Source organism: Falco peregrinus, chromosome 1, assembly GCF_023634155.1.
Source record: "Falco peregrinus isolate bFalPer1 chromosome 1, bFalPer1.pri, whole genome shotgun sequence".
NCBI classification, from domain to species: Eukaryota; Metazoa; Chordata; class Aves; order Falconiformes; family Falconidae; genus Falco; species Falco peregrinus.
In genome coordinates this window covers 52,245,128-52,271,313 of record NC_073721.1, presented here as the reverse complement: position 1 = coordinate 52,271,313, position 26,186 = coordinate 52,245,128, and the positions used below count along the sequence as shown (strand labels likewise).

General features: G+C 39.7%; 1 protein-coding gene across 3 annotated transcripts in view; it reads left to right on the top strand.

Moving 5' to 3' along the window:
• The window catches only part of MAPKAP1 (MAPK associated protein 1), a 107,307-nt gene that overhangs the window by 32,418 nt on the left and 48,703 nt on the right, over positions 1 to 26,186 (top strand). For all 3 annotated transcript variants that reach the window (XM_055794652.1, XM_055794646.1, XM_055794640.1), the window contains exons 5-6: positions 13,210 to 13,382; positions 19,059 to 19,235. In XM_055794652.1, coding sequence (XP_055650627.1) covers positions 13,210 to 13,382; positions 19,059 to 19,235 — 350 coding nt within the window. The remainder of the gene's footprint in view (positions 1 to 13,209; positions 13,383 to 19,058; positions 19,236 to 26,186) is intronic.

Genomic DNA, 26,186 nt, shown 5'->3' with positions numbered 1-26,186 from the left:
CTGGGTAAATGGTTGCACCGGTGCCTGCGCTCTGCGGCCAGCACCCACTGCCTCTCCTGCCCGACCTCTTCCTGCAGCCTCCCTGTATTAACGTCTCATCCCTTCAATCCTTATATGCACCGTTATCAAGAAGATTATGTTTAAGCTTGATTGTAAATGCCTATTATAATATGCTTTTCTCTTGAAAGGTCCTTTTCACCTCAGCTGCTTGTAAACTGGCACACTCCTCTCTAAAGAGGTGTGAGCACTGGAGAAATGTTGAAGTTAATGAAATGTGTGAATAAAATAGTGGGGTGTGCTATGGTTAGTAAGGACGCATGTCAAACACTACATTCTTCCTGTAGCAAAGAAAAAAAAAATTAATCTTATGCTTGATGTATTGAAGGCAGTGTTATAAGACACTAAAATTATTGTGTAATTTTAAGAAGGCTACATGGCTTCAAATTTGTCTCCTGAGTCGATGGCATCATGACATCCCTCATGCTCCATTGAACTCTAGCGTAGACACCAATAAAAGAAAGTTTAAAATACCTGTAAACCACCATTTGTCAGTAACTGTTTCTGTAAGACCGGGATGCTTTATGGGGAGGTTAAGCCTGAGCTGGGTTGGGTGTTGGTTGCCTTACCTCGCAGTTTCTTTGATTAAGAAGCAACAAGTAGAAGGCGCACGTTTAAGTGTAAAGTTACAGGCCTTTGCTTTTGTGGGAGAAATCGTAATTCTGCTTTGAATATTTTAATTTCAACAAATGCCATGAAGCGAAGACCATTGTGAATACAATTGGGAGCTCATTAAATGGTTCTGACTTTGCCTGGTGTCAATAGAGGACCTGAGAGTTTTATGGGAGCTCTTACAAAACGTCCAAATTATTTTTCTTAGCATGAAATCTTACTTAAAAAAAAAAAAATTAAAAAGGAAGAACAACAGCTGGTACAATGAAACATACAGGAAAATTTTAATGAATGACCAGTTTGGTGATGCATTTAAATAAAAAGCCTCTTTTTTTTTAGATCATGGTCATTTAAAGCAAGCTTAATTAGAATTAAAGAATTTTAAAATAGTTTTTATAACATACTTGTTAATCTTTTGGCTGAATCATATTGCATTTTATGCTGTCTAATTGATTTTTAGCAATTTACTAATGTCATTATCTTTCCCTTAATTACAGATCAAACCAAATAAAAAATGTATTCACAAGTTAAGGTTCTTAACAGCCAAAGTAATATGGATATGTTTTATTAGCAAATGTTTTTAATGTCTGCTGTTTGCAGGGGGGTTGGTTATATACATTTAACAGACATGTTTATTGTGAGAAAGATTTCTGAGGGAAATAAGGTATTGGGTTAGGTTTCTTTTGATTTCTCAGAGGATAGTCTTTTAGAGTATGTCTGTACTCTGACCTTTGTACTTGAAAAATAATTTTAAAACATTGACACTAATTATGGAGTAAGGACTCCTATGGGTCTCTTCAAGGACCATAATATCACAACCAAAGAATTCTGGTTTTGTAATTAAACATTAAATATAAATGGAGTAGTAATTGTTTTACTTTTGTTTCCATTATAAATTGAGATTTTATTGAATTATTATGTATTTATTTAAGATTTCATTAAATATTTCCTACTTAGAATTTGTAAAGGTGATATAATGGTCTCATTTTTTTCCATGTGAGATTGTTTTATTTACCTATCTGAAACAAATAGGTAAATAATTCTCAGTAGCTACTCTCTGTAGAGTTTGAATTTATTATACAATGTATATGATGTGATATGATTATATGATGGGGGACTAAGTCCTGGGGAAAAAAGTGTTGAAAACACTTTATGTAGAAAAGTGTTGTGAAACCCTCTTACTGTGTCTTGCATTTCAGAGTGGTGTGAGGTTTTTTGATAATGGGTTTTGGGGTTTTTTTTAGTGGTGTCATCTGCAGGAGAACAGACTTTAATCCTGTATGAATTAAACTTGCTTGAACTAGCCCATCAGTGCATTTTCACATGCAATATTTGAAGGGCAAAATCTTCCCAAGGTTAAACTTTTCAGTAGTTTTTTTTAAAGGTACCACTTAAACGACACATGGCTATTGCAGTTGAGCAGAAGAGATCCATTTTTTAAGGCTGGTACTTCGTGATGGATGAAAAGGTGGCATAGCAGCACCTACTCAGTTTCAGGGAGAGAGGTGTAATGTAAGAGTTGAAAAGTCTTAGTCCTGCAGTTCTTCCCCCAATATTGTGGTCATCTGGAATGCTGATACAGGTTCCCTACACACAGAATGCATTTATTTCTTTTTTTAAATAATTGGTTTAAATGGCATTTGGCTTGAAATGACCTCAGGTGAGAGCCCAGCCCTTCCGTTAGGACAGCAGGGGTCATGCCTGGCTTGTTTGAAGGGGGCATTTCCAAAGGGAAATGGAGCGTTAGTGCTGAATGAAGTGGGCATGAGTAGGAAGTAAAGATCTTTTCCATTTCAAGATAAAAATGTAAAGAAAATTTATGGAGAAAAGGTATAATTATCAGAGATATTTTAGCCATACTGGAATTATTAGGCCAGTCTTCTGAAAAGTATCATGAGAATATTAACTCTGCAGAAAGCTGTGAGTCCAGGTTTTTTCTCAACTGTAAAGTCTGAGTCATTTGTATCGTTGCAGAATGTATAAAATATACTGTGTAAAATGTATTTATAAAAGTAATTTTGTGGGCACAATAATAGGGAAAACAGTACTTAATTAGGAAAATAACATAGAATTTCAGTGCACATTTATATGTAATGTAAATATTATTTTCCAAAAGAAGTGGTATGAAATTTTCCTAGCCAGTCAATTCTTTTTGCAGTCATACTGCTAGTAAAAACAGAGTGTCAAGTCAGCCACAGAAAATCTGTTAGGTTGCTATCAATACAGTTAATTAGAACTTCAAATTTCTTGAAAAGATAAATCCAAGGTCTGAACTTGTGATGTGGATTTGAGGGATTTTTTGGGTTGAGTTGGGTTAGGCTGGGGTTTTTTTTTTTTAATTGCTGGGAAAGGGTAGAATTAAGTCTTGGGTCTTGCAAATCTTTATTCGATAAGATTTGCAATATCTTTTATTTATATATATATATAAAATTAAAAAAAAATTTAAAAAATAATTTTTCTCAGCTGCCCAGCTCTTGGCCACCCCCTCAGTGCTGGAAAGGCAGCGTGCCTGCTGCTGTGCTCCCGGCGCTGCTGGCACCCCCTTGGCTGTGGGGCTCGCTGGATGTGCCAAGCCTGAGCTGCCGCTGCTCTGGCCAGAGGAACGCGGGAGTGGGTTCCGCGGCTTTAAATGCGATTTGGCAGCCAACCCTGGTATTGCAGGGTTGCCATGTTTCTTAAGCTCTGAAGAGAAATCATCAAACTGGAGGAGGCAGCTGAGACATCCCTTCCTGAAGAGGCTTTAGTATTTTTCTTGGAATTGGACTCTGTTCTTCTTGCAAAAAAGAGGAAATAGTGCTGTTAAATAAAACTAAGGCATTTATTCTTTTGTTAATCAATTTTTGTAGTACAAAAACTTTGACTTGTATTGCTGGAAGTGCAATTGTTTAAATTTAGTTTGATTAAATGAGAATATCTCACTGACAAGTAATATAACCAAGTCCAAATCTACATAATTTTTCTTGGTGTAATTCAGCCCTAGGATTATTTATTATAGATCATTTTCTGAGGGCTGCGCTTTTTATTCCCATGACTTTTTTCTCATACGAACTAAGCCAGAGGAGGTGACGTGGGCCGGCCTCACGTGTGGCAAGCTGCTCTGCTGCTGCCGGCAGTGGGGGGTGCTGCGGGCAGAGCGGGGTGTCGCGTTGGTCACAGCGGGTCAGGCCCCTGCTGGCCTGAGGGACGTCCCCACCCCAGCAGCATGTACTTGCTCCTGGAGCCTCGCCGAATAATGCAGGTGTCTTCCCCAGTGTGAGGAGACATGGGTTTAGGGGGCAGGTTTAGTGACTGGAAGTCGCCAGGTAGAGGAGATAAAATCCCATCTTCGTGAGTAGCCTGACTGCTATGTCATTTTCCATCTCTCTGATGGTTTTTAAATTGAGGGGGAAAAGCTGTTGCGATAGTGTCACTAAACACTGCAGAACATATTTCCATATGTAAAACTTCCTAGATAGGAAATTCCAGTTAATAATAATTTGGGGAAGAACCTGTAGTAAAACTGGAACGTATTAACTATTAAGAGTTTAATTTGAGCTCTGGGGGAAATGATCTATCTAGATAGGCACAGTAAAAATGATGAGATTTCAGGCAGGTTTTATTGATGATTTTCCCTTTCTTTTTAAGAATAATTGAGTCATTTTAATGATAAGCCTTCCTTGGCTTCTTTGAACGGACTGCATGTAATTAGTTGTAGCTTCAACTTTGAAATGTTTTGACAGAAAATATGTCATTTAGCTCATAAATTTTTTCTAGCATCTGCCTTTAATATTTGTTCATTTTCTGCAACATACAACTTTGCTACTTCAGGTCAAATTCCAGATACAGCTCTGTTTTCTTTGTTATCTCGATTGTTTCCTTCAGGATGAGGGAGAATAATTACACAGAACATCTTTTCCAAGCAGCTGGAGTCAAATTCCAGCTGACTGCAGCACCTGTGAAGACGGTACCTCTGCCGCGGGGCTGCGCGGTGCCGTGCCAGCCCGGGCTGCGCGGTGACGATGTGCTCCGGAGTGCACAGACTCGTCCTCATAGCGCTACTGCCCTTCTGTGAGCTTCAGATGGCAATAATGCCAGTGAATGCAAAGTATCTGGTTTAGACTAATTAGAGGGATGATTTGTGAAATGCTGGCTATTTATTTAATTAATCACCAGCACAAAGCTATAAAACCCATATTTTAAAAATCCCTGTTAGTTTGCCATGTGGTTAATAGATTGTGGCACATTAAAAAGTGACACGGTGATGTATTAAAAATGTTCCACCTAAGGTTGGCTAATGTCCTCGAGGAACTTAAGCCGTCTGCTTTGTGCAACAGAAGCGTAGGATTTGAGGCTGATCTGTTTAAGGATTGAATATTTCTGAAAACATTTATCTTTTGTATAGCATCTGTTCATTAAAATATGTTGTGGCGTATTTCTTAACGTACAAATAATGTTTATGGTGTAGTTCTAATTATAAGTTTTTTGTTGCATTTTGTTGGTACGAAGAATAGCACTATTCCTCAGTGTTAAATTGTAATGTTGATTACTAAGTAAAATATAAATAATTCTTCTAAAGTAGGCTATTCCTTCTCTTCGCTACATGGAAACTAAGGATAGTTTTGTGTAATGAATGCATTTTTGTTGCAGATGTAGCAGTTGCGTTTTGATAAATTTGGATATGTGTTTTCATTCTTCAGCAGAACTATCGGAACGGAGTAGATAAGGGTTTAATATCCCCAGTTAGCTCAGTGCCATCGCAGCCGGTGGGAATTGCAGCCCCCTGGAGAAGGGCAGCTCCAGGCCCTGTGCCTGGCACCGGCGGTGCTGTGGGCAGCGTGCTGACCCGCTGCGCAGGAGGAGCTCCTGCTGGCTCCTGGCAAAGTGACATGGGAGCGCGGTGGGGTGAGAGATGGACGGGGTCCTTTTGTCCTAAAAGTGATGCCTTGATGAAAGTCAGTGAGGCCTGGGCTGTAAAGGGGACGAACTTGGGGTTTAGTGGAGGCCACCCCTCCATAATAACGGAGGGACACTTCCATTCCAAATCAGATCTGTCAGAAAAAAGTAATAACAAGAAATCATCATATTCATAGTACTTCAAGTAAAACAGTTTTTAAAGTGAGTTGTGTCAACGAGTGTGTGTTAATATGATTGAAGTATGCTGTTACAAGAATTATATGTCTTATTCTTTGCTCAGGACTTAAGTAGTTTTATTAATTGTGCGAGTGAATGCCAAGAAAGAGCAGGCAAGTACTTTGAGATACTTGATTGTGTGGTTATATATGTAAATCGTAGTTTTGAGGTGTATATAAAAATTTGTTCAGGTGGAAGCGTGGAAGGAAACTGTCCAGCTCTGGAGGTTATGTTTCTCAGCTGTGTGTTGTATAATTAACTGGTACATTAGGAGGGGGGCTGGAATAAAACATGAGTATGTTAATGCAGCCTGGAGCTGATGTTGTAGTGATCATTGCAATGCAGATAGCGCATTTCTCATAACTGCTGCTGCCTACTGGAGCCTTTGAAACATCTGGACCTTTAATTGAAAAATAGTGTGGTGCTGTACAAAGCAGACATGCTAAGTGAAGTCAACAATTTAGAATAAAAAATAATAGTGTGTTATTTACCTTGTAGTTAAATATTCATACTTTGTTATGCTTTGTGTAACAGGAAATTACTGGGTTAAATTTTTATGAATAGTGACAGTGTGAAGAAGATAAATTAAGTATTTAACGATGTTAATGGAATTTTACATTGTGATCTGCTAACTCTGCAGCACAAGCTAGGACGATACAAAGGAGATCCACTCCTCAGGAAGGAACAACTTTGAAGCTTCGTTGAAAATCTGTGGGGACTGGCAGGCGTGCCGAGTGTAGCGTGGTCACTGCTGCCAGTGTTGAGCCAGTTGTCCCAGTGGCCTCACTGCTGGTGTTTTCCATAAGCGACTTGAGCGTAACAGAAGTAATCCTATGGCTGTAGTAATGAAAAATACTGATATGGCTTAACCACCTGATGAAATAAATATCATTCCTTGTTTTTTGCCGTAGTAGGGTATCATGTGGTGCATTGGAGAATAAAAAAGGGGTAGAACTGCCCTGTATTTTCATACAAACACTATGGCTTAGTGTTATGCCCCTGAATATTAACATAATGTTCAACTGAACAGGCATTCTCTCCAGCTCTGTTAACACTGGACAAATGAAATGAACAGACTATAAATATTTAACCATCATATTATGTTAGATGCTGTTCTGCTCAGTGCACCAAAATCTACTAGTTGCAGCTACATGTTTCACTGCTGGCTAGTGTGGGTCTCAAGATGCTGAGGCTGATGAACATGTTCATCACCTTGCTTTGCTGCCAGTGTGTTCGCTCTGAACCATATGCCGGCAGTGTCCTTGTATTGCGCTGCAGTGTGAGGGTTTCTGCCACAGGCTTGTTGAAAGCTTTTATGATATTTGATCATCTAAACTTAAGAAAACAGAACTTTTTTTTTCATGGCCCTTCTTTTTCTGCTCAGCTCCTCAAAAGCTGTTTTGCTTATGAGTGAATATGACTGACTGTTTTATTCCCACTTATTTTGGATGAAGAAATAATTGCTCTACATTTTTTAAATTTTTTTTTTATTCAAGAGCGTAGAAAATAGTGCTTTTCAGTGATGGTCTTAGAAGAATACAGTCCTACGTATTGCCATAAACATCTGTGCTGTAATCTGTTAGAAGTTTTGTTTGTGTTGTAAATGTTGAGTTAATATATTTCAATTTTTTCCACTTCTGTATGTTGTTTAAATACATATGTGGGTAAGTTACATTTAGGAGCTGATTGCTGGATCACATAGTATATTAAATACCCTGTCACCTAAACCAAAAAACATTTCACTGAGTTTAAAAGTGAGAAGACATTTTACATTTGGAAAAGGTTAAGCATTTGTTTCCATTTTGTCTAATGTTTAGCATTGTTTGCTGGGAGGTGAGTCAATGACTTGAATTAATTATAATTACTGAAGAGACATACACTGATTGAGCAAATAAAGTAGTAAGCTCATTTGTGCCAAGGCCATCTAATTAAATGCTAACTTTGGATAAGCTAGATGTGCATGAAAGATTAATTTCAAGAGGTTTTTATGACTCCCACTAAATAATGATTCAGTAAAATCTTTGCATTATATCATTAGAACATCTAATCTTAAACTGATACATTTAGTCACAGAACTCTGTTGTACAGGAAGATGCAGTAAATTATTGTTGAAAATTAATCACTTTTCTCTAACAAATGCTTACGAACTTTGTTTTAATTTTCTACTGTGGTGTGCAGTGAAGCAAATCAGAAGTGAGAAGGGTACGTCGTGTGCATTTTTCTGAATGACTGTTTCATTGCCTCCCCATTATGCAAGTTCTTCAGAACTACATTTTAGGAGTAAGTTGTCCTAGGGATGGACAGATGGTACCAAACTTCCTTTATCACGCAGAAGAATATTAGTAGCCCCACAATAATCTATTCAAGATATACATCATCAGGTATTTGAGGGAAGTATATATTTTCCCATGGATTTTGATTAAAAGTTAACTTTAAATCTTAGAAAGACTTCTTGTGTTGTGAGAATTATTAAAAGTTTAAATATGTATTCTTTTCTTTTTTAAGATACTGTGTTTGTATTTAAAGCATATTAATTTTATTACAGAATATTAATGATACAGATAATTCTAAAACTATATGTAGCCAATGAAGATAATTCTACCTGCAGTTTTCTTGTCATAGTTGTGGTAACCAGTATTTATATAATTAAACACCACAGCTTGCAAATACAATCCTAGAAAATCCATGAGAATTCATCATTTGAGTTGCCTGTCATATCCTTCCCTCATACTCTCGTGTCTAGAAGTACCAGCAACATATGTATGTGCTGGTGCTGCTGCTTATGTTCTTGTAATTAGCCTGGCTACTGTTATGATATATCACCAAGTATTACTGTACTGTTTTGTGGCTTTCTTGATTTTAGACAACACAAGAAGCAAGGATTCACAGGAGCAGTAGTCTTAGATACCAAGTTATTCTTTCAAAAGAAATCTGTTAATTAATGGGAATAAATTTCCTAAGCTTAGCCACTGGTTATCATCAAAGTACGTAAATGTGCATTGAGCTGCTTCATTTAAAGTATAAAAAATAGAAAGCAGAAAGTTGGGGAATTAACAGGCTGTACTCTTCAGCAATGTCAAATAACAGACATAATTCTGTGCAGCTCTTGAATAGCAGCAGAAAGAATAGCTGTAATGTGCCAAAGAACGATGGTGTGCCAACCACCGAGAATGCTGATGACGGTGATAGAGAAAAGAGAAATATAAAGAAACGAAGTGATTTATGTCCACAGCACACTGTTTGTGTGTTTAATTTGGGAAATAGTATCCCTGGGTTTTTGCCTGTTCAAGCCTGTGTACACTGCACAGTGCCATGTCTCCTCCAGTGAATTGCAGATGATAAAACATAATTTTGCTTTGAGTAAGTTGAAAATGCTATAGAAATAGCAAATGGAAATTTTCACAAGATCAGACTGTAGGACAGTACTAGATAGCCTTAAGAGAATCAATTAATAAAAATACTGAGAAAGTTTTCTATGTTTAATTGTAACTGGATACACAGCAATCATACTCCTTGCTTCCTTAAAGGGTTGGTGGAATGTAACATCTCTAACAATAAAAGCTTAATGGAATCAGATTTGTGATTTTCTAGAAAATTAACGAGATATTTTGTCAATTTTATTCCAGGCTTCATTTGTCAGAATATACAGTGTCCAGTGACAAGCTAAAAGAATTTTTTGACAAATTAACTATGCCACAGGTGACAGATCAGGAAAATGTTAATTTAACAGCCCCTTTATGCTTCCCAGATTTATTGGAGGCTATTAAGGAAACTCCAAATGGTAAGGCCCCTGGCCCTGAATAGATTTTCCATTGAATTTTATACAGGATCTATTAATAAAGTTTGATGCTGCCTTTTTGAATATATAGGTAATTGTACTTCATCTTCTGGGTTTCCTCAGCATTTACAGTTGGAATACAATTTTTAGTTGGGAGAAAAAAGTAATTATGCTTCCAGTAGTGTCTGTAATCTGGTTCTGAATGATTCCTCCTAAAGAAGAGACTAGAAGCGCCATATAAAACCCACAAGTTATTACTAGTTAAATCCAGCGTGGCTAGGTCTTTGACTCTTGGCCACTGAGACTAATAATTGGATCCCTTTTATTCAGTCCCACCACCTACAAATCCTTACCTAATAAGCTTTGCACAGATAAGTAATTGAGCTCTGTGGGACTTCCTACACAATTAATATTTTGCAGGACCAGACTAAGGGTATGGATTCATTCCATTCTGTAGACATGTACCTGATGGTTTGGATTTCTAGTGCTACTTCAGAACAAATATCATCAATTTGCAATAAACACAGTGGAGATTTCCTCCAGACCCTCTGGACTTGGTGATTGATCAGTCTGAGCCTTGACCCACGTGGTAATAGGCCACACTAATGTTTCCTACCTAACGTGGCAATGAATGTTCTCATTACTAATAGTCTGATTGGCTTCCAAATCTCAGGTTTCAGCCTCTCTAATATCTTATGGCAGTCTGTTTTACAGCCCTTTTAATTAATAAAAATAATTCACTCACCTCTTCAAAGGTCTTGAGAATAATAGTGATGCTTTTGAGCCATTTGCCAGTACTGCTGCTGGTGGTGTTGCTTCCCTTGCACAAAGAGCAGTTGGAATCCTGATACGTGTATGAATAACCCCTGGTTTAAGTCACCTGTCACCTTGATGTTCGTGCTGAGTGTTTGTGAGTAAGAGAAAGGGGATATCGATAATGGAGAGAGTTTGGGCAAGCAAGACGGTACAAATAAACTGGAGGAGGTAGAGGAGGTTTAGAGATGAGGAAGAACAAAGAGAAGTTTATTTAAAAACCAACAAACACAAAGCAACAGCACGGTGTAGGGCAAAGAAGAAAGGGGAGCACTGGGAAAGGTAGACTGAGGGAAGCTACAGTCATATTTCTGACAGCCATAAGATCAGGGTCCTTAGAATGTGTTTGTTTTATAAATACATGTGTTTATTGGATTATGAGCTTATAAAACAGTCTGTACTTGTAGTAGGGGCTAATGGAATAATCTCATCTTTTTGGGTATTAGTTACAGTTCTTGGCTCGTTTGTCCATTCTCTGGCTTTGTGCTGTCTGTATCACTTGTAACCTTGGCATTGACTCTCACATCTGGTTGTCGATTTTTCTTAGATTTTCCATTATTAGGGCTAAGCATTCCTTACGGTTCTGCCATCTTCGGATTTAAGTATGTAGCTAACTTAGCATGCCAAGAAGTCACATTAATTTTCTTGATAACTGCTGTTTACTCATTCAAATGCAAATATAGTTGAAACCACAGGTCTCCCGTTCTGGTTGGTACCTGCAGTCATGACCGTAACGTAAGTGATGCTCTCAGCCCCAGGCGTGTCCGTACCTTGGCCAAGGGCAGGGATAGACTCTCAGACTGGTGATTCATTACCTGATACCGCCTTAGGATTTTTAAGAGGACTTAAAAATAAGTCCTGTGAGTAGGGAACCAAGTGAAGAAAGAAAGTAAACAAACCTGTATTTTTTTAGAAGTTGTAGTTCTGTTGTGTTCATGATTTCCTTGGTGAGGTTTGTTCACGGGCCCGGCTGTACCGGACGAGTCCCGGGCACACTAGCTCACCCAGAGGCTTGTTAAGGCTGATCCAAACAAGGTGAGGGAATGTCACCTATTCTGTTACAAATCTTAACATTTCCTTTTAAATAAGTAAAACAGATTCCTTCCTACCTTAAAAACATGGGAAGGAGAGGCATCTGCACTATAAAAATGCTTTTTTTAAAAACAAATTAATTACATTTGGATAGATTTTAATAATACTTTTAGCTATGCTATTATGAATAACTTTAATCTCTAAATTCCTGTTATTTCTCTTAATTTATAATCACACTGAAGGATCAAATGTTTTTTAACAATATATTGATATCAGCACATGGCATTTAACTCCCTGTTTTATACTCTCATTATAGATGTATAGTATTGAATCCTTTTATCCTGTTACTTAGAATTCTGAGTGATTAATCTGAATAATACTTTCTTGAGGCCCATATATGTATAGAGATAGATAGAGATGCGTAGTTATGTCAGGGGTGGTTTTGAAGAGGGGATCAGGATATACAATCTTTTGTCTGTTTAAAAGATTACTGGTTTAAAAATATGGTCCTGCCTGCAGTAGATTAAACATTTTTTTCTTGTAATGCAAACATTACAGATCTTTATGTTGCTACGTATTTTATGTTTTATTTAATTGTTAATCTCCACAGTGCCAAATAGATATTTTTTTAATGTGGTGAGCTCCAATAAAACCCAGTGTTAGTTAATCCTCCTTGGTTGTCTTCAAATAGTTCAAAATAGTTCGATGGCTCCGTTTGTGTGTGCGGTTTTGCTCTTCTCTTGGTAACCCCAGGTCAAGCCTAAGGTTTATGTCATTTAAATGTCATCTTAACCTCCACGTGTGATCGACGCTCATTTTTGCCCAACTTTCTGCTCCGGTCATGTTGCCCGGTTTGATTTCCCTTGGGCGAGCGGCCCGCGTGGCTGGCAGACAGTGACCTGAGCTGCGCATCGGTGGCATCTGTGAGATTCCAGTTTAGGTTTATGTGTAGCTCACTGCCAGCTGTGGTGGTCTTTTCCTTCTCCTCCTTTCTGTGGCAACGTGCTGGCCAAGCTCCAGTCTCCCCTTTTACGTACGCTGAGAGTTTCCCTGGGTTTTATCCTGTTGTGCATCCAGGTGTGAGCTCCTTTGGCTCCTGCTGGCAAGGCAGCGGGGGCGGGAAGGTGAAGGGGAAAGGAGGAGGAAGAGTCCCACACTAAAGCTGGAGGGGAACTAGAACGTTAAAAAGGAAGTAGCATTGGCGATCTGGCATGTTGCAGAACTAGAGTAACTAGTGATGAGACAGGCTGCTTTGGCACTGCTGTGGAAGATGCCTGTGCCTGGGTACCAGGGGGGTGCCAGCTGAGGCAGTGAGGCACGGTAAGTCGGTACTTCTGCACTTGAGGGGAGTGAGCTTTGGAAGTAGTGGGCGAGAACTACAGAAGAAAACAGAAATGTTGAAACAAGGGTAATGCTAGTGTTAAATACCAATGGGAAAACGGTTTTGAAGCTTCAGGTAGGCTTGTCAGTTCTCTCTTCCAGCCCATCCCACCCTTTTATTATTTTTTTTCTTCTTTTTTTTTTTTTTTCCATCCTGCAAGAACATGGGATCTTGCAGCGAATTTCAGACACTTTATGGAAATCTGTGAAATCATTGCCAAATATTTCATATCATTTTTACAGATACATTAAACAGCAGTGAAAGAACTGAAATTTAAACGTTCAAGCTTCTTCCAATTTTAAGTTGTAGCAGTGTATTTTAATCTTTCTACTGAAAAGAATTCCATCTGCACCAGATTTTGTATTAGCTCTGTCATACTTTTTTTTTTTTTTTTAATACATTCTAATGAAATATATTTTCTCGACAGGGTCATGTTGGTACAACGGCAACCAAAAAAATTGATGTCTACCTCCCACTGCACACAAGCCAAGACAAACTACAGCCCATGACAGTTGTGACGATAGCAAATGCCAAGGTGCATGACCTGATTGGACTAATATGCTGGCAATATACAAGTGAGGGACGGGAACCAAAACTGAAGTAATGTTCTTTCTTTACTACCTCTTGATCTCTAATTTTCTCCTCTGCAGCCTTTTTGCATAATAAAATGGATTTCCATGTCAATGTTTTTATAGATAAATCTTAGAGAAACCACCTACACATTTATCAGTATTTCCTTTTGAGCATTACACATGCATCTATATCCACTTCTTTTTCAATTAAACTACTGGGTACTGTTTAATGATAAGCATATGAAACCCTGGATCTGTAAACGGATTGTAATTTCAAAATGCTCTATGTGAAAATAATACAAATCTTATCTTTTCTGGTGTCACAGGGGCATTTTTTGTTTTATGTCCCATCTATTTTTTGGTAGTGTTCTTAATGGCTAAGATCACAAGGATGTCAAATAAATCCAGAACTCATCTGTAACTCCCCCTCTTGTTTGTCCTGAGAGAAGGTACCCCGGTTCTGGCTCTGGTTTGTCTGCACGGTACCAGTTTCTCCTACAGCTTCATGGAGAGGGCAGTCGCTGTGCTGGGTGACACGTGTCGTGGAAGTACTGTTAGTATTGTCCTGAAGCCATAGAATAGATTTTAGCCGTAGAGAGTATGCCAAAAACTAGTCAGAATTCTGTCATAGAACTGCAGCATTACCACTTACTTGCTTTCTGCTGTAATTTTGCTGACATACTGACCTTAACTCATTATACACCTGTTAAAATATTTCTGGTTTTCTAAGAATTGACAGGTATAGGGGCTAAAGGTTCTTGTCCTTCCAGGCCATCATCCTGGAGATATCACTAAAATAAAGATGTGCAAATAAGGATCCTGAAAACAAAATAAATACTAGTTTTCTTTGAAATTGTGAATAAAATTGCATTCTTTAGTTTAAAAACCTCTGTCATGTGGTATTTTATAATTTCTACAAGACTTTGACCTCAGTCATGTTGGCTCTTTGCTGTAAAGAACATCTGTCTTGTCCTCAGAAATCTTAGCATCATTATCAGTGGATTTTTCAGTATCTTTCGTAGTCATTGCTTACATCTTCATTGTGAAAGAACCCTGCCCCTAAGATTTCTGTGACTAAATAATGGATTTGATTTGCTGTGCTGGAGAACTCGTGTTGTTCAGTTAGAGCTGTTACTTTGTCATGGTAGGTGACATAAGGTACGTAAAACAGGTACTTCAGAGCCACTCATCTGAGCAACTTTGGTTTTAAAACAGTTCTGTAAAATACTTCAGGTTTTGCTGGGTCATAGAACATAAAATAAGAACTTAAAATAGTTTGTTGTAGAGTTATTAGTAACAGATACTAGCAGGTGACTTTCCTGATCTAAAGAAGGTTAAAAGTTTTGTTTGGTTTTTTTCTGTACGAGCCAATTGTCACTTTTTCGTTGTTCCTGCAATATTTGATTAATAGTTTGGGGTGTGGTACTGGATTGTATAGTTTGCTCTTTCAGCATTTTTCAGAAGTGTTGAGGACACAGTAATCTCTCCTGCTGTGGCACAGTTGTAAGGGCGAAAGGGAGGTGCTGAGAGGTCACTTGACCTGCCCTGCTTTAGGGTTAGTTGATTTCTGTTCAGCAGATACAGGGCAACACAGAAAAGCAGCCCCTCCTGAAAACAGTTTTGTGGGTATTGTTGCCTTGGATATAGGATTTCCCTTAGCTCTTCTCAGCAGACATATGAGATGTTTCAGAGGCTAAACACTTTCGGTTTGAGTTGTCATTCTTTAACACTGGAGTAGAAATAGAAAATTATTTGCAGATGGTGCCTTTTCATTTGCAGTTCATTAATTAATTTCATTAATTTGTTATTAATTTCTGTTCATTATATTGTAAGTGTCCTTTGTGTATGACTAGCTTATTTTTTAACGAGCAAGACACCACTAATGTCAATCTTTGGACACGTGTATATTTTTCAGGAGCACAGCACACCTCAAATGGAACAGCACCCATGAGTAGAGGTATTCCATGAAACATCTTTGCCCACAGCAAAAGTTAGCAGTGGGAGGAAGTAAATTTCACTGTCTGCCTTGAAGGATAGGATGTTATAATGTGTCAAAGAGTGATCATGGCCAAGGAGGCTGTCTAATGTAATCAAATCTCAGGACAGAAATAATAAAATTAATAATGGAGGCGTGAGTTCCCACGAACAGTCTAACAGCAGCAACTGAGAAATACATGCTCAGAGGAAGGGGCAGAGCCTCAAGGTTGCAAGAAGTTTGTTTTCTTGTGTAGTTCTTAATTATTTCTCATGTTTTCATCATCTTTTTTTTAGCATTGCTGACTGCCAGTCCCGTAGCAAGGAGTGAGTTAATTGTAAACTAATTCTCATAATTTCCAAATAAGGAAAGAGCTTGTGTAGGTTGGACATCCTCCATTTGCTATTGTTCCTGATCTAGTCGGTTTAGAGTATAAAAGAAAAAATCAGGATCATTGTGAGCACTGCACTAAGATACATATAGAGAATGCTTCAAGTGTGATACACAATGCGTGCAGAATAACAAATACACCTACCAGTGACGCAATTTGAGAATAATGAGGAGGTTGTAGACTTTGTAATTAAGAGAAGCAACCCCTCTGTCTTTAGGAAAAGAATATATTACTGCCTGATTCTTTTTCGTAAAAGGTAGATGTGAGACTCTGAAGAGAGTGAGTACTAGTTGACAGCTTTGGGAACATTTTGTATTCAGTTAGGCTGCCTTTTTTGTTATAATTGTATTACATTTGTCTATATTCAGTGTCTTGATATGAGGAACCACTGACAGTGTTAGCAGCTCTGTTGCTGGCCTCTTACATATGAACTTTGGTCATAACCCAGTGGACCATTCTCTTGCCGACCCCTGACAGATGTGCTGTAATGATTCCACGTGCAAAAAATAAACTAAATCCCTTTCTAGGAATGAATTAATAGTAAGATGCAAAATTCAAATAAACTCCCTATTTTTAGAAGTGAAGAATGGTATTACATCTGTCAGTTATACCTAACTTTTACATCCTGTCCATAGCAAACTGGGATTCTCAAGACTTTGAACCTTGTGATATGAAGCCTAAGGTTCAGGACTTTGATCTCACCCTGGTGGAAGTTCAAAATGCAGAACAGCTTTACCCATTGGGCTGGCTTTTTTCAACAGATTGTGTGTTAATGTTCAGAAACCCACTCCATGTTTAAGACATCTGTAACCCCTTTAATTTATGAGATTTAACCAATATTGTGTATTTTCAGTATAACTGACGGAAGATAAGTTGTTACCACCACCTTTTTTTGGCACTTGGATTGCTTGGAGACCGCACCGAATGTGTTCTGTTGCCTGCGTGTCTATGTGTTCCTCTGGCTTTAATGAGAATTATGCAAATGCATCAAGTACCAAATGGAAATGTTAATGTTACTTGTATAGAGCTTTAAGTGCACACAAGGCCGCACATTGCAGAATTCTGTCAAACAAATAGGTTAGACAATCAGCGGTGTGAGGCGGAGAGCACAGCTGTGGGAAGACAGGCGTTGGGTGACTGCTTAGACTGGGAAGCCTCATGGTGTGGGGTGACTTTTGAATTCTGTTGAACCGGACAGAAGGAGCATGTGGAGCTTGGTGTCTGTATTCCCTCAACATGAGAAGGACATGCCCCTGCTGGAGCAAGCCCAGAGGAGGCCACGAAGATGCTCAGGGGCGGGAGCACCTCTGCTATGAGGACAGGCTGAGAGAGGTGTTCAGCCGAGAAGAGAAGGCTCCGGGGAAACCTTACTGCAGCCTGCCAGTGCCTAAAGGGGCTCGTAGGAAAGGTGGGGACAGACTTTCTAATAGGGACCGTTGCAATAGGACAAGGGGGAACGGCTTTAAGCTGGAAGAGGGTAGGTTTAGTTAGATACAAGGAAGAAATTCTTTACTGTGAGGGTGGCAAGACACCTGTACTGGTTGCCCGGAGCAGCTGTGGGTGCCCCATCCCTGGCAGTGTCCAAAGCCAGGCTGGACAGGGCTTGGAGCAACCTGGGCTAGTGGAAGGTGTCCCTGCCTGTCACAGGAGGCTGGAATTGGGTGGTCTTCCCACCTAAACTGTTATAGGATTTAAGATATGGAAGTGGAATAAAAGAAGGACCTGAAAGTCCTGCTGGACATTTCTCACTGCGTAAGCAGGATCCTCTGTATCTATTATTTGCAGCTTTTTTGTTTAGCTTGTTCCTAAAAAGACTGGCAGCAACGCAGAACTGTACAGCCTCCTGGCTGCCGGCTTGCTCCGGGGGTCAGGGTGTGCTGAATGATTCTCTTCCCAGCGCTCCCTTTCACCGGTTTCCCTAAAAGTTACTTAAGCACTCTTGAAGAAGTTAAAAATTAATTCTACAGCGATGTTCCCATTCTTCATAACAGTCCAGAGACTCATGAAAGTTTCTTGAATGGTATTGCAGAATTTTCAAAATTCATATGACAAACATTGCTGGATTACCTTTTCGTTAGCAAATTTACAGTTTACATTAATAGTAATGCATCATTATTACCTGTTTTATATAATAAATGTCTTTAGTCATGACAAGGTGCGTATAGATCACCTGGACTAAGCGCTCTCAATAAAGCACAGTTGCAACCAAAGGTTTGTGAATTAATTGAGAAAATTGCAAATCAGGTAGTCAGAGAAATAATTCATTGTCACATCCAATCAATAAACTTTGTAAATCAACTCATTTAATTCAAAAAATGATCTATATAGATCAAGCGACCAATTAAACAATTAGCATACACTTTGCAATTAATTAATTTAAGCATCAATCATGCAATTAAAACTCTAAATTTAAACTGCAGAGTTTAGAAACACACTGCCATGTGAACGTTCAAGCTATACTTCATGGCGGTGGAAAATGCCTGGATACTGGCAGATTTACAATAAGAAAGAATGCTTATTTGTAGGCCAATAATTTAAATATTAACAGCCGAAATAGATTTTAATGTTAGTAAAATATGATTTGGTATATATATTGTTTGGTATATATATTATTTCCCTATGGGCTTTTGTATCTGGAAAGAAAGAGGCTTAGATTTTTCTTTCAAATTTTCTTCACGCTGTAGCTGTTTAAAACTTTCTGTGTTATTTAGTTCTGCTTGTCAGTCTATACTAATTTGGAACTGCTTTTAGTGACTGGCCTTCTTAGGTATTTGAAAAAGGTAGCTTTTCTACTAATCACTGCTATTGCGTTGAACAGGTTTTTTACTTTTCCTGTCATTTATGATACTGTTTACGCGCCTGAGAGCATTCTCTGCTTTTCAAGCCTGCGTTCAATAAACTTTTTCACAATTGCTTGCTTTATGAAAAGATAGAAAGACACTGCTTGTTTGTCTTTTATTCTAAAATGTAATGGTCATGTAAATAAATACTTTTTCATAAATGGAGAAATACTTTGAGAAGTCCCTAAACTTTCTGTAGACTTTAGAATATTCTAATCACTGTCAGTATTTTGCTTCAGTTCAGTTAATGGTGAAGTGAGACTCACTGCTTTACTCTGAGGCTTTGGGGGCTTTTCTATTACCATGTGCTTATGGTAGCAAGATACGTGGGGACTTAGTTGAGTCATGTGTATTTACATGCCATCAGTGGCTTTTAAGTATATTACTCCTGTAATAGGCATGTCTGGCTGATTTGGTTTTTAGTGACTGGTATTGATCAGCTGAACTGAACTGGTCATCTAGCTTCCCCTGAGTAAACTTGGTCTGTCTTTGTTTCAGCGACAACGTCAATGCCTACTGTCTCCATATTGCTGAGGATGACGGTGAGGTTGACACAGATTTTCCACCCTTGGATTCCAATGAACCCATTCACAAGTTTGGCTTCAGCACTCTGGCGCTGGTTGAAAAGTACTCTTCCCCCGGCCTGGCAGCAAAACAGTCGCTCTTTGTTCGCATGTGAGTATGGGTGCTCGCTTTCTCCATCGCTGCGAAACATCCGTGTGTCCATGCCACCTTCACGTCTTTTTTTTTTCTTTTCTACTTTTCTTTGTCGGAGTGTAGCGACATTTGGGGGGCGCGTGTGTTTGCGGTTGGCTGCAGATGATGCCCTGCCCCGGGGTCTGTCCTGAGGCAGGTGGAAAAGGGAACGAATGCTGCTGGCAGCAGCTCGGGTGAGCCTGTCACCCTAAGTCTGAACCTACAGAAGAAGAAATACACCCCTCTGCCTGTGATTAGTGGGGAGCACTGAACTGCTGCACTCCCACTAGTACATACTCAGAATTTACACAGAGTTTGAGCTCATAATCTTAATTTTGCTCCAGCCTTGCTGCTTATTTCTGAAAAATATGTTCTGAATAATAAATAACATATATAATAGCTTCAGAGAAAGAGAATTGTGAAGTCATTCGTGTTGGATATCCAGAGCCTTTTGCAACGGGTATTAAGAACTGATCTTTCTAGTGACTTTTCAGTTATTTGGGGAAAACAGATTGAATTTTAGCAGGAAAAAAGTGTACTTGTGGTGTTTGGGTATTCCATATATCTTTCAAATCCTGATAGACAAAGTCATAGATTTGCATTTTAAGACTGGTTAGTGGACTGAAAAGCAAGTAATTTTAAATACAAATAGTTGCAGAGTGCATTAATAACAACGCAGTGATTGAGGAGAGAAATGAACAGTAAATAAGCATGCCAGTTAGAATAGGACTGGACATACCACTCTAAAGCCCAGAATTTTGAAGAGGAAGACCCCATCGACCACTGAAACTTGAAGCTGTCTGGTTTGTAGCTCAAGAAGAATTTACTATGTCATTATGAGTGAATTAGCATTTGAGTGGTACATACTGTGCTTGATCACTTTTATTTTTCTTTACGTGTGAGTGAAAAATCCTTTAAACCATAAGAACGCCTTAATTACTATAAGAAAATACTAGCAGTATGAACGACTTCTTACTTGGGAAAAATATTTCATGTTTGGATCTCTTGGAATGAAAATGCAAATAGGGTTTTCCTGGTTATTGACATTTCACAACCATACAGCTGCTTCCAGTTTTGAATTATCAGACATTTAAAAAAAAATTCTGATGTATTTAATTACATTTGTATGTTCTTTATTGTGTACTATGTTTCGTAGCGACATTCTAAAGCGTCCTACTGAAAGAAATTTTCAGCAATCCCATGTGTATTTCCCAAAGGCCCATTCACTGTATTCCACTGCATTAGGTCATTAGAAAAGAAAATATTCTGTCCACAGTATTTACAAATAAGTTATTCCAGGTAAATATATTCAGCTGTGCTGAACTGGGTGCAGTCGTGTGGAAGCTGATAGAGGGAGGGAATGAAGCAGCCTTGCCAGTCAGGCTACAGGTCCGTGTTTGGTTTGTGCAGGTTACAGTCCCACAGCTGAGCCAGGCAACCGACTTTCCCGCCTGTGGGATTGCAGAATATTTAGTTCCTTCTGCCTGACTGAGGAATGCTGCAGGTCTTATCTGGAAGAGGGAATATCTCTTTCACTTGTGTGCATTTCTCCAGAGTCAATGCTATTGCCATGGATTTGATTTTTTTAAATTTTGTGATTTCATGAGTGTTTTGTCTTCAAGGTAATCCCGCATTTTCAGTGTCCCCAGAAAAACGCAAGGAGTTACATAGAAAATTCTATTCTAATTCCATGCAATCAAAAAGGATCACAAATGTTTATTGCAGGTAGACCAGTTAAGAAGTCTGTATCATTACAAGTCTAAATTGATGATTTCTAATGTGGAAGGAGTCCCCTTTCTTTCTCAACTGCCTCCTTCCTAAACCCCTGTTGCCTGTACTCAGTACATAAATAGGGGTTAGTATTTAAATGCAATGAACAGATGTGGTCTCAGCTTCGGGATGTTGGCTTGGAGGAGATGGCACCAGTGTTCCCATCTGGAGCACAGAGACCTCAGCAGGATCCTGGCCTGGCCAGCAGGTCTCTGACCAGTGCTGGTAGCAGGATTAAGGTCCAGCTGCAAATCCTGCAAAATGAATGTGAGGTCTATTGATTTAACTTAATTTGTACTCATCTGAGGACCTTCCTTCTAACTTGGGAGGTCCTGCTGATTAGAAATAGGACAACTGCATCTTAAGTAGTAGTGCTTTTCTGAGAGGGTTTGGGTTTTTTCTGTGTCCACATGTTAATTTGAAACTGCTTGTACTTCCTGTGTAAATACCTTTCTGTAAACAGATTTAAATTAGAATTTTTAATGTGTCCTCTAGGATAGAGAATTACTTGATCAAAAGGTTGTTACTTCTGTGAGTTTAAATGTGCGTGCTGTCTTATTTTTGTAGGGATTTGTTGTAAATTCTACATCTTCTTCCTTCCCTGTCATCCTACTAGTGCATGTAATTGTGTTTTTATATTTTGCATCCTTTCCCCCCGCCCTCCCCCCCTCCTCATGCTGAAGTATTTCAGCTGCTGCTGTGTCAGGCTTGTGAGTTGTAATGTTTATTAATATTGAATCACTGTTGAAAAAAGTTGATGCTTCTGAGAAGCTTCATGATGAAGCATGGTGTTTTATTTCAGATCTCACCCATCCTGCATATTGGATATATTTTCAGATGTTGTGCAGTTTCCGAGCTGACAGTTATGGAACCTCGCCAGGGACCCCGTTTCAGCAGGACATGTTTGAGCAGAAACAGTTTGCAGAACTTTATACACTTAAACTCCTGCCAAGGCAAACTCTTAGCCACTTGAGTTAGTTATAAATACCCAGTGGCGGTGGTTGGAAGTAGCCCACAGTGCATTTTATATTCTGAGCTGAATGTGAATGTCTTTGTGGCTATATAGAGTAGTAAATAATTGAGTTTGATTAGGGAGAGGGACCTCATTATCCCCCCACCTGTGCCCAGCTGGTAGGGGAGGGTCGAAATGAAGCCATTAGCTGTCTCTCTTACTGGCATCTCAAAGAGCTCAAATACATCTGTGTCTTATTTTCTTTTCTGGCACAATCAGTCGAGCAAGCTAAGCAGGCATGACCGAATTTGGCAAGTTCCAAGGACTCTGGCAAAGTTACACAAGGAGAAGACGGAGGGCAGTCATTCTGGCTTCTAACTGCCCATTAGTCTAGCGAGTTATGTTTTTGGAAAATGTCTGTTGTGGAAAGCAGTACTTTGTCCAATGTCAAACCCAGCATTTGCAAACAGCCCTCTTTGATGTCGAGTATGATTTGTCAGGAGGAGTCAAACAAAGCACTGCATTCATGTAAATGCAGACGTCTTGAGATGGTGAAGGAATACCTGAAAGACTCTGAGCGAAGGTAGCTTAAAATAAATCTGTACTATCATTAGAGCTTTTTTCCCTCGGAAATTTTATTATCACAACTTGACATGCTCGATCTAATGGTGTTTCCAGGAGTTGTAGCTCAGCTGCCAGTTGGCACACAGATGAAATTTGGCATACAGTTTCTGTGCCCTGTAGCAATTCTTTTCTGTTTTGATACTATGTTTACATTGCTTTGACTGTTATATATGTATTTTTCAAAGCCACACCTCTGCTATACCTGATAGATCGAGGTTTGAAACATTTTTAAAGTATCAGGCTTTCACCATACACTTACAAATGCAATTCAAAGCTTTGAAATGTGGTTTTTTTATGGAGCACTACACAAAAGGCCTGTTAACGTGGGTGCAGGTGATCTGCAAAGTATGTTTTAGAATTTTCATAAACCGCAAATTTAAGAAAGTTGATATAGATGCCAAAGTGAAGAAGCGAGGCTCCCAGGATAGTGAGTAGGGAGAGGCAGGACCCCAAGGAGGTGGCAGAGCAGGAAGCCGACTTGTTGGATGTCTAATGATAGCTTATAGTAGTGTCAGAACAGAGCCAACAGAGCACAGATTTATCCCAGGCTAACCTGAGATGCACAAAAGCAAGATCATTTAGACTCAGAATAAAAATTGTGGCTGGCATAGTTATTCTGGTTTGTGTCACTGTGCAGTTTATCTTAAAAATTACCCAGCTTAAGTTAACTACATTGCATCAACTGGGATTTTTAATCTTAACTTTGACTTTGTGCTGATCAAGTGGAAATCGTTTTTAGTCATTCACAGACACTTTCAACCATGCCAACCATTTTTTGCAGTGAGCTTTAAGTGCTATAAATTCCACTTCAGTGCTAAAAAAAAAAAAAAAGCACCTAAAAATTAAAATTGCTCCAGATTGGAAAGGCAGGTTTTGGGAAAGTTTGTTTCTCGTTCAGAACAGAAGCCTTTTGTCCTTTAAGTGTTGAGGTTTTATTTTGCTTCGCAAATGGAGCCCCTGGAGAGGACACTGCCTGTTTCCATGCTGCCTCTGAGCACCGTTACCCTTCAGGCAACACCCTGGCGTCAGCCCGCCGAAGCTCTTGCCTCTTCTGTTGTTTTCTTTTTCCTCTTCTGAACCTTGCCACCCTGGCTCCAGCGCTGAGGCTGTAAAAGAAGATGGAAAGCCAAGTTACCGCAGAATGATCACTATCATTAACATTCACGGGTGGTTCACTTATCATTCCTGACTGCACAGACATGGCAGCCGTTATGAAACGTCCACAGGTGTAGCACGATGATACATATTACATTGTGCCACAATGGATTTATGTATTCTGTAACAAAAGAAAAGTGTAATGAAAAAATACAGAAGGTAATCCTTTATTCCTCCACTGCACAATTTATCAGTAATGCCTGTGGATGATAAGTGCCAGGGATTTCCTTTGCTTGATTTAACCTTGTCACCCAGGTATGTTTTTGCAAAATGACAGAAAACACAAGCTAAGGAATTTCTTTGGCTTCCAATTTGTAAGGAGCAGTTTTAATTGATTGAATAGCATCTGCTTGTCCATCCCGTTTTCTAGTGTGTTGACTTAAAATAAAGGTATCGCACGTTAGCAGAGTAAGCTAAAACATGTAATTTATAATCGTAATTAAGGATATGCTGGAATTAGGTTGAGCGAGGACAGTTCATGCAACATTATCAATGCAGAGCATAACTGGGAAGCTGGCAAGGTGAGGTGGGGTATGTATTTCTTCCAGAAGAGCCTCACTGTGCTATTTTCACATAAAGGCAGGTTGCAGTAGATTGATGGTGTTTCAGGCGATGCAGTGCGGAGGGTGGCTCCGAGCCTCCCTGCCTGTTTGCTCGCGCTCCGGCACACCAGGCACGGCGCAGGTCTTCTCCATCGCTGCGGCACTGGAAATGTGCTCTGACACGCTGGCCTGACCCCAAGATGATGGCAGGGTCTTTGGTCTGGGCTTAAATCCACCCTCAGCTCTGGTTTCTGGCTTTACTGAGTGCTAAAATGTCATGATGGAGGTTCTTAGGTGTATTGTTAGGGAAGGACAACACTGCACGCTTCATGAGCCAGAGCAGGGGAGGGGGAGAACCGTGCGCCGGAGCTGGGACGGGCACTTCAGACCCCCTGGCTCCCTTCCAGAGCAAATAATCCAAAAGTTTACAAATGCGGGGTGCGCTTTACATTTCACTGCTCTTGCCAAAGTCTCACTTACGGGATAGCACACTAAATATAGTAGAACACAGAGGTTTTTCTTATTTTGCTTTGATCAGTGAAATAAACTTTTAAAGATTGTTCTGGGATGAGATCCAGCTCTGAGGCAAAGAATGGCCGTGGCTCAGGCATGAGTTAGTTATAGAGTGTCAGGGAAATTAGTCTGACAGTTCTCAGGCCAGCTGCTCAATAGAAAGAATCGACCAAGTCAGGATGGCCTGAAATGAGCGGGATCAACAGCAGCATGTGCTTTTTAGCTGCTGAAGTGTCAGGAATCGAAAGACAGTCTTCCATTTTTCAGGAGGCTCCAGATGCATGTTGCCGCAAGCAGCCCCGAGCTGGGTCGGCCGTGCCTGGTTCATGTCCCCGTGGGGCAGATCCATGGGGTGGGCTGCAGCGCCCACTGTGTTTTGGGGGAAAACACATTTGAGAAACATTTTGTACTAAAGGGAAAAAGTAAAGCTGTGACTCCAGTCGTTTTGGCCAGAGAAGGTTTTGGAAGACTTTCTTCGCCTTTGCCGGTTGGCATTTCTTTTTTTCTTCCTGCATATTGGAGTTTATTTTCCTGTATTTCGGTTGCAGCTCTCTGGAAACCTTCTTTCTGCATTGCAGAGCATTTTATTCACTACCTGAAGGCGCCAGATATCTTTTGAGTCAGTGTTCTGATGGTTGGGTCCAGCATGCAAGGCTTTTCTTGTAGCACTTCATTGACAAATACCATGTAATTTAAATAAAAGCACAAAGGTAGTTTCCTTTTCATAGTTATAGTATAACTATATATATACTTGTATAAGAGGCTTTTTACTTTTAAAAAATCCAGTAAGTTTAGCTTGGTGGATCAGTTTGGACTGGAGCTGTAATGGCTTTGGGAAGCGAGGTGAACAACCACGAAGCTGCTGAGCAGAAGAAAGACGTTGTGCAGTGCTCGTGCATATTGCAGGGCTCCGCAGCAGCTTAGGGGAAGATTTGCTCACCAGTAAAGGGTTTAGGAAGGTCTCTGCTTACTGTATGGCATTAGTCAAACCCCCTGAATCCTTGGGCTGTACCAAGGATGGCAATCTCACCACTGCAGACATGGATGCTACTCCCTCATGTGGAGCAGTGGGCTCAGTTCTCGTTCTGTATGAAACACGTGGCAGAAATACAGCGGGGAAAAAGTAGATGCATGAAAAGGCTGGGAATATTTGGTTTGGAGACGAGTCAGATAGAGTTATAAATAATAAATGGTCTAGAGAACATAAATTTGGGCTTTTAGGCAGTTTCATTTTTGCCAGGAACAAAGGGAATTGAGAATGAAATTCAGATGAGCCTAACTCACAACTGATGGGAAGGAAACACTGCTGTACACCAGTGGGACTGTGCCACGGGGTGAGGAGCCTGGCGCTGAGCTGCCTGAGGAGTGGGGGGG